This window comes from Asterias rubens, chromosome 11 (genome assembly GCF_902459465.1).
Source record: "Asterias rubens chromosome 11, eAstRub1.3, whole genome shotgun sequence".
Lineage (NCBI taxonomy): Eukaryota > Metazoa > Echinodermata > Asteroidea > Forcipulatida > Asteriidae > Asterias > Asterias rubens.
This window is the reverse complement of record NC_047072.1, coordinates 1,658,940-1,668,644: the sequence shown is the minus strand read 5'-3', so window position 1 is coordinate 1,668,644 and position 9,705 is coordinate 1,658,940. Positions and strand designations below refer to the sequence as shown.

Here is a 9,705-nt window from a genome sequence, read left to right as displayed (position 1 = left end):
ATGCACCTAATTCCAAGCTTTACGCGCGCGCCCCGGTATTTGCGAAAAGGTCTATGCTGTGGTACAAACTTTCTCCGATAGCGCTCTCTTGCTAATCATTCTCCTTCATTACATACTGGGTGCGTTCGTTAAGCTTCCCTGGGTGTACCCCGCGGTGCTCACTCGGCGGGTGAGCCTCTGACAAGAGCTAATCGAACGATCACACTCGCCCTCTCGTGGTGACGGCATGCACCTGAGGTCAACCCCAAGTGACCCACTCCACAAGCAGGGCACTGGTGGCTGACCCAAGTGAGCCCGTCAAAGCTATGGGCGAACGCACCGGGGCAGACCGGGGTCGACCCAGGGAAGCTAAACGAACGCACCCAATGTTATAGTTCCCCAATGTGGGACAGAATATATGACTGACAGAGATTTCCCGGGGGCAAGTTTTTGTTTCGTACCACACGCAGGCCAACGCATAAACGCACAAGGTATGGGCGCTTTCCCGGATCCCTTCACTGTTGACCTCGTGGCCAGCGTGTGGTACGAAAAACAAAATTGCTCCTCGGGAACTCCGGTGTGTGGCAGGAGATTCGGTGTCCCCCCCCCCCGATGGCAAACTGTGTATGTGTACATAGCGCCCTCTTTTGTATCATCCTACTCAAGCCCACGTAAATACGAGCTTTCGATTTTCGGGACGGAGCACACAGGACGGGAGAGAGCATAGTAGTCTGTATGCTCACGCTCGAGTGCTCCCGTCCTGTATTGACTTGTCTTGACATTAGCCCTTGCTTGACGCATGGTCGCATACTTCTAGAAACTATAAGGCTCTCACAGGGGGAGCCTTATAGTTTTTAGAAGTAATGGTCGCATACAGTACAACGCAACGGTCATTGCAGTGGCACTGACAGACGTTCTACTTAACCGCATGAACACCACCATGGATGAACAAACACGCTGAAATAAAAACATTTACCAGGTCCCTGGCCTTGAGTTCCACGAAAACTTCGGAAGCAAGTCGGGCATGTCTGAGCACCGGTTTTTACTCCATGCATTCTCCACGATGTGCTTCGTCCACTACAGTCTCAGAAATCTACCTGGAAACTTTTCCAATAAATCAACAAATGTGTTCGAAACTGACAAGAAAGTTGTCGCAGATTTGTTGGACAGCTTGAAAACCACCACATGGGCAGAGAGTGATTTCGATGTCAATAGTTATTAGCGCCACCAACGTTGAGCTGTCCCCAGCTTATTTTGAGACACCGCCGCCGCCCCCCCCCCCCCATAGTAAAGTGGTAGAATAACAAAAGACGTGTAGGGCATGACCTTTTTATTGTGTTTGTCTGGAGTGTGGGGGGTGGGGGTAAAGCTTCATTTTGAAGTGAATTTTGATGTGCAGTGAATGCCAAACTAAATCAAAGCTCAATTACGTCATGAGATGGGATGTGAAAATTGGTACGTGGGCGGGGTAACGAAAGTGGGGTTAAGTTATTACTATTTCCTGTCGGGGGTCGATGTGAACTTGGAGAAAGGGGGCCAAGGTATAAAACCCTTACGATTGAGAGGACATGTTGTAGCCTGTAATGTAGGTGAACATTTGAAAATGTCACTATTATAAACAAAAAATCCTCAACTTGAACTGTCTATATCAGATGGTTTCAACATTTATTTACGTCACTTCTTACAAATATACATCCGGGAATGAAAATCTTAAAAATAAACAGGCATAATGTTATTATTTATATAACGGCGCACTTAACATTTACACATTCACGAAGAAAACTGCTTTGCGAAAGGGTTCATTTTTATATCACCTTTTTATTTGCACTTTTGTTTTCAATAATGTTGTTTTCCAAAAATTATTTTCTCTTCTTTGTAATATTATGATTGCCTTAAAGACACTGGACACTATTGGTAATTGTCAAAGACCAGTCTTCTCACTTGGTGTATCTCAACATAATTTATGCATAAAATAAGAAAATTTGAGCTCATTTGGTCGTTGAAGTTGCGAGATATAATGAAAGAAAATACACCATTGTCACACAAAGTTGTGTGCTTTCAGATGCTTGAGTTTCGAGACCTCAAATTCTAAATTTGAGGTATCGAAATCAAATTCGTGGAAAATTACTTCTTTCTCGAAAACTACACCACTTCAGAGGGAGCCGTTTCTCACAATGTTTTATACTATCAACCTCTCCCTATTACTCGTTACCAAGTAAGGTTTTATGCTTATAATTATTTTGGAATTATTAATTATTACCAATATAGTATCCTCAGCCTCTAATGATGGTTTGTTGCATAGCTGTTTAGGCCTACTATTATGATAATGTTCTGTACACCCACCTAGTATTTTTTTTTTTAGTATAGACTGGTGCATTATTAACGTAATTTATCGCAAAAATCAGCCAAACGTAAATAATTATATCTGACAATATCGAAGCTTTCATACATGCATACACAAAGAAAACTATACTGCATTACAAAGTGCGTATACAAAGTGTTCAGTATCTTGTTGCTGTTCAGCTTTTTAAAGGCAGTAGACACTATTGGTAATTACTTAAAATAATTATTGGCATAAAACCTTTCCTGTTGACGAGTTATGGGGAGAGGTTGATGGTATAAAACATTGTGAGAAACGGCTCCCTCTGAAGTGACATAGTTTTCGAGAAAGAAGTAATTTTCCGCGAATTTGATTTCGAGACCTTATTTTCAGGCCGGGCATAGTCAACTATGACGTCATCTTGTCAGAAAAAAAGGGGCACAGCTATTTCCATCACTTCATTTTTAACCAACCAGATTAGACGATTTTAGGCTGTATCCGAATTGGCGGCTACGGCCACGGCTACGGCCGGATCGCCGCGTCATCATGCATTGAAGTATAGGACGCCCTTAATTGATTGTTTTGAGTAGTTTTAATCATGGATCCTAACACGGGGCGAGCACCCCCAGTTAACACGTGACCAACGAGTACAGCGCCCATTGGTTGACGGAGTCGAAGTATCGTAGCAGGTTGTATATGAAACACGTCGCATTCTAAATCTCTACTTTCATATTATTATTTCAGATACCATAGTGAAGTGTAGTGCGGTGCAATGATGGCTCACTGCGAGGGAATATCGGTGGAGAAAAACCTGTTGATATTTCTCTTTGGAATCCTCGTGTGGTTTTACCCGCTATCCTGCTGGTGCCTCAATATCACAAGTAAGTATTTAATTAACGAGGACACTAATGTGGGAACGCAGCATCAGGCAAAGTATACCTTCGGTTCTTAGAACGGTTCAACCAAGTTTTAAAATGTATGTGAACATGCACCCACCATTTCATTAAAAAAGTCGCGTTTTTATAGATGTCGCCGAAAATCCGGAATGATTTATGTCCTCGCAGAAGGAATCAATAATATTGTAGAATACACAGTCTTGAAAGCGTTACTCTGAGATTCAAACGTTGTGAACACAAACTTATATCTTATTACTAATCACATCACTTCGAATTGAAATGTCTTTCGAAGTGCTTAACACTATCGAAAGCTGCATGAATTAGGCTTCTACTAAAACTTTGTTTTTACATTAATTTCAAGAGTGATTACCAAACGTATTATGCATTCCCTTTTAAACATACAACTCACTAAAAATCTTGTAACTAATCACATCACTTCGAATTGAAATGTCTTTCGTGCATTAGGCTTCTACTACAACTTTGTATTTACATTAATTTCAAGAGTGATTATCAAACGTATTATGCATTCCCTTTTAAACATACAACTCACTAAAAACTTAGATCAAAAGGATTGCGTCTCAGATCTATAACGAATGCATTTTCAAAATTGAGTCAATGTTCATTTCAGCATTGGATCTCCGTGGGATGCAGGCGAGCCAGATCTCGGACTTGGACTGGGGAGGGTTTTCAGCAGATCTAGCAATTGATGGCAACTCAAACACATACTTCATGGATGGATCTTGCTCTCACACCGGTAAGTGTAAAATTTGAATAATTTTTTTTTGCAAGATACAAATTACATAGAAGTGTTTAGGAGAGAGTGTAACTCGGGGCAACGAACATACGAGCCTAGCATTGACCTTACTCATTGACGTCATCCAGCGGCCATCTTAGTGGAAAAACGGTGACGAAACAATCGAAACGCACAGATTTGTACGCGCGGCGCACAGGATTGGCCAATGAACAACCTCCGTTTTACCTCTAGGTGAGGGCGCCCTACTGAAATGACGTCATGTGCATAAGGTCTTTTGTAAATTTTTGTTTGATTTGTTGGTACCTGCCACTCATATCCAATGAGTCCCATTGGATACAATGATATCATTGGATAAACGTGCAATGGTTCGGAGGAGGAGGAATTAGATGAAAACGAAAGTGATGAATAAATAAAATGGCAGTGATGATTGTAATGATTGTATTGCCGTGAAAAAGTTGAACCAGTGAACAAACGAATATGGTCCACTAAACGATTAACGAAGGAATTGCACCACATCTCGTAATTTCATATTCTTTAAACCTATGCCTCTGAAGAAGGTCCGGTTTGGATCGAAAGCTAAGGCCGTCTACCCTACTCATAATACTTTAAACCTATTTCTGATACATTTTGATCTCTCCGAAGGAAGGTCAAAGTGTTCAATATTGTTACCCTTCTTCTGGCACAGTTTGACCTTTCATTAAGGTTTCAGCCAATTATTTGTCCGAAGTTCATGTAATTCATGCCTCACCTATTATGTCCCTGTTGCAGGTTATGATGTTCATCCCTGGTGGAAGGTGAACCTGGGAGCAAACCACTGCCTGGGTAGTATCACCCTTGTCAACAGAGGAGATTGTTGTAGTAAGTCCTAAAAAGTTAATTGATCCAATTCACTAGACGTCATCAACATTAATATTGGATGCGCCATACTGGTTGGCAATGTCACTCTGTGCGCTATTCAGTGAAGTGCGCACTTTAGGCGACGCGGCGTTTTACACATAAACCTTTTGACAACCAAAAGTGTGAGTGTGGAACAGTCACCGCATGTGACGTGCCTGCAAGGGATCAATACTTGACGTTTGAAGATAATAAGATTGACCTGATTTGGATGAATATAAAGAAGAAGTGTCTGTAACCAGCGAATACAATCATAACCATATCACTCGAGCTGGTTATAGTTTAATGTTTTAGCAATTATTGTTGTACGGGACTTATTAATTGACCAAAGAGGGCGCTGTTCGTAAGGTCGAACAGAAAAGTGTATTGTTTGGTTGATAACTGGGTGAGCAGAACGAAAAGTACTCAGATGTGGTATCTATCACTCCCTCGTTCGCAGAGTAATACCGTAATGCTACTCTCACACTAGGGAGAATATGCTAGCGAAAGTGCTTACGAACGGAAATATTTAACAATGGCTCAAACTTCGCAACATTCGCCACAAATTCACTACGTTCACAAGTCATTCTCCACCTCCTTACGAAGATCGGTCACTTTATGCTGCTCTCACACGGCGAAAATGCTAGCAAATATGCTATCGGAAAGACATATTTGACAATCGCTCAAACTTCGCAGCATTATTCGCCGTGTCTTCGTAAGCGTTGGTAACAAATTCGGAACGTTCACAAATTATTTCCCACCTCCTTTCGAAGATCGCTCAATTTACAAACCGGTTTGTTAATTTCAGCGAACGTTGCGAAGATGGTCATTCGGCGTGATTTTCGTTAGCATTGGTAATGTTGGTAAAGCGTGCGTAAGCGTTTGCAACGTTCGTAAAGGCATTGGCAAGCGTTGGTAAGCATTCGCAATATATTCGTAAGATATTGGTAAGGAGAGGGCCGACCGAGGACGATCAAGGGGTGAGACCGAGATGAAAATATTCACTATCCAACCGCCATTTTGGACGAATTGAACGCGAAATTCATATATTCATGATCGCAAGAACATTCGCCACTCTGTGAGAGGGGTAATACGAAGCGCTTTCGTACATTCAGCGAATGTTGTGAAGACGGTAATTCGCCATCGATTTGCGTAAGCATTTGGTAAGCCATTGGTACTGTTGGTAAAGCGTGCGTTATGCGTAAGATATTGGTAAGGAGAGGTTAAGGACGACAGAGAACATCAAATCGCAACTTTGGGGCGAATTCATCGCGAATTTAAACATTCGTATTCGCAAGATATTCGCCCAAGTGTGAGAGTAGCATTTACGGGGGAAAAGGGGATTTACAAAATTGATTAAACGCTGGCAAGAGCCATGCCGACGGGCTAAACTTAAACTCAAGTTAATTATTATGACAAAGAAAAGTCATGCATGGATGTATAGATTATCACAGTGTTTTTCCTGGATTTCTTGTTGACAAGAGTTGTTATCTATGGTTTGTCCGCTGACAGAATGAAGTAAAGAACATTCAGATTGGATGTGGTAGATATTATCACAAACATAACAAGGGTTCTTCTGCAAAGAATATTGGTGTTGACCAACGACTATGTCCGCGAGTATTTTAATGCAACAAGATTATGTATAGTAAATGCCAAAACCGTTAACATGGGTTGTCCTAATATAACTGCACAAAACATCAAGCATAGTAAGACTCGTATTCAAATGTTGTGCATCCTGGGTTGAATCAAGTTGAATAAAGAGTTTTACTTTCATTGACAGGCGACCGATTGATTGGCGCCGTGGTAAGGGCAGGCATAGAGAGCGACATTTTCAACAATGCCGCGTGTGGGTTACCAGTGACATCAGACCAAGCATCGATCCTTGGGGGACACATACGAGTTGTATGTGACCCGCCCGTGATTGCGCAATACATCAGTGTGGACGACGATGTCCCTTCTTTACAAGTAAACTCCCTAGCACTGTGCGAAGTGATGGTTGAAGAGTACTCCATGGAAGAATGCCTTCAGACGTCAAGTAAGAAAACAAGAAAATGAATTATGACTTTATTTTTTATGATTTTTTTTTTTAGTGAACCATTTTAGTTGAATGGGGGAAACTACAAACAACGAATTTCTTTATTCAGTAGACATCGTCTTGAATGGTAAACTCACTCTGTGACAGTATTTGCCAGAAATGGTTCTTGGAATGTAACATTTATTGCGTGATTGCGTATTCCGGTTTTTGTCGGCTGTCTGTCTGACTGACAGTTTTTATCAACTGCTATCAGTTTAACTTGTTTTTCTGCGTTCTTATGGGATTAACCGCCTTTTGATTTAAAGGCAGTGGACACTATTGGTAATTGGCAAAGACTAGCTTTCACAGTTGGTGTATAGATCTCAACATATGCCAAAAGAACAAACCTGTGAAAATTTGAGCTCAATCGGTCATCGAACTTGCGAGATAATAATGAAAGAAAAAATACCCTTGTCACACGAAGTTGTGTGCGTTTAGAAAAGTTCTAAACTTGAGGTCTCGAAAACAAATTTTTGGAAAATGACTTCTTTCTCGAAAACTATGGCACTACAGAGGGAGCCGTTTCTCACAATGTTTTATACCATCAACCTCTCCCCATTACTCGTCACCAAGAAAGGTTTTACGCTCATAATTATTTTGAGTAATTACCAATAGTGTCCACTGCGTTTTAATATTTTGTTATATTTTGTTAAAGATGCAAAGATCTCGGTGAAGAGATTTCCTTTTTGCGAACGACCTCGACCTGTTCTACATGTTTATTTTCTGATTTTATTCAACAGCTACTGAGATGTCAACAACCACTGATATGTCGACAGCTGCAATGATCGGGGACCCGTCGTTCTCCATCGCCTGCATGTCCACATTGATGTTTGTGGACAAAGAAATCACCAACGCACGCCCTCTGTCGGTCGCTAACAAGAAGTCACCCATGCAATGCTTCATGCGTTGCAAGATAAATAACGGGTGTTGGTCTTTCGACTACGTCATGACTTCTGGTCAGTGCAGGCTCTACGATGTAAAGGCTGGAGACTTGAAGGCAGATGATCAGCCAGGCTGCTTGGTGTATGCAGTAGTCCGTGGCTAGACCAACATTGCAATATTATATAAAAAAGGCAGTGGACACTATTGATAGTTACTCAAAATAATTATTAGCATAAAACCTTTCTTGGTAACGAGTAATGGGGAGAGGTTGATGGTATAAAACATTGTGAGAAACGGCTCCCTCTGAAGTGCCATAGTTTTCGAGAAAGAAGTAATTTTCAACGAATTTGATTTCGAGACCTCAGATTTAGAACTTGAGGTCCCGAAATCAACCATCTAAACGCACACAACCTCGTGTGACTAGGGTGTTTTCTTCTTTCATTATTATCTCGCAACTTTGATGACCGATTGAGATCAAATTTTCACAGGTTTATTTTAAGCATATGTTGAGATACACCAACTGTGAAGGCTAGTCTTTGGCAACTACCAATAGTGTCCACTGCCTTTATTTATGTAACCATATACGGACGCATAATTATGCCAATAAATGATTCGAGTTATTCGGAATTAATTCATGTTCTTATTTGTACGTTCGAATCAATGTCGTGTTTACAAAATCATTTCAAGTACACGAATGGGAGACTTTGGGACGCTAGGTGGCAGCAGACTTACCAGGTAAATTTCCTTTGTTTACGTAGTTCTGAGCGTGCGTACATGACCGAGAACAATGGATTTTACCTGGTAAGTCTGCTGCCACCAAGCGTCCCAAAAGTCTCTCATTAAATACTTCGAATTGTCTTTGTTTCGAGTGAACGAAAGAACGCAATTAACCAGTTCTTGGCAGGTGGATTTGTTTTTTATCTTTTGTTTCCCTTTATAGGCACTGGACACTATTGGTATAATTATGTCAAAGACCAGTCTCACACTTGGTGTGTCTCAAAATACGCACACATGCTTTCAGATGCTTGAGTTCGGGACCTCTAAATATTATTCTGAGGTCTCGAAATCAAATTCGTGGAAGAAAATTCTTTCTCGGAAACTATGTTACTTCAGAGGGAGCCGTTTCTCACAATATTTTATACTATCTACAGCTCTCCATTGCTTGTTACCAAGTAAGTTTTTAAGCTACCAATTATTTTGAGTAATTACCAATAGTGTCCACTGCCTTTAATCATTGTAGGAAACCTAAAGCCTGTTTTTGTGTTCAGCTGAATATTTTTGTTTAGATGGCGCTCTTTTACTAGGTAGTCGCATCGCAAATTTCAAGGTTTAATGTTTTTAAAAGGCATGGCTTTGCTTAAAGCTATTGTGGTGAATCTATTGTAGGCTTATGTACATGTCTCACTCTGCGTTGAGAGTTTAGTTGAACGCTTTTGTTAAAGCCAATATACACGTTCGGAACAGAAAACAAAATAAAAGTTCACAGATTTACAAATAACTTTACGTAGTTTACAGAAGGTAATGGTAAAAGACTTCTCTTGAAATATTATTCATTTAAAAAAAGCACTAGATCCAAGCACACATACATTTTGAAAACTACAAAAAAAAACGTTTTTAAATAGGACGAAGAAATTAACAGGGGGGGGGGAATACATCCATTAAATACACACAACCAAATACAAAAAAACAAACAGAAGAACCACAATGGAGTTATAACAAATGCCAGTAAAATTGGGATTAAGAAAGTCAGTAAAAATGGGATAAACTGAGCTGTTTGAGTTGAGTTAAAAATTGATTGAGGATAGGGACTATAGCCTCAAGTTTGTTTTTATATCTCCTAGGATCAGGTCCCAATTCTGGTTATAAAAGTGTTTGGTTTTCTTTTTTGTTTATCAATAATGAAGTTTGTAAGTCCAGCCAGCAATTG

The 9,705-nt window shown here is 40.5% G+C and overlaps 1 protein-coding gene across 1 annotated transcript; it reads left to right on the top strand.

Annotated features, from left to right (window-relative positions):
* The first annotated feature begins 3,074 nt into the window (after positions 1 to 3,074).
* LOC117296613 lies at positions 3,075 to 7,941 on the top strand. The gene is made up of 5 exons (XM_033779633.1): positions 3,075 to 3,180; positions 3,824 to 3,949; positions 4,718 to 4,807; positions 6,603 to 6,857; positions 7,637 to 7,941. The coding sequence occupies exons 1-5, from the start codon at positions 3,075 to 3,077 to the stop codon at positions 7,939 to 7,941; spliced, it is 882 nt and encodes a 293-aa protein (XP_033635524.1).
* Positions 7,942 to 9,705: the final 1,764 nt, after the last annotated feature.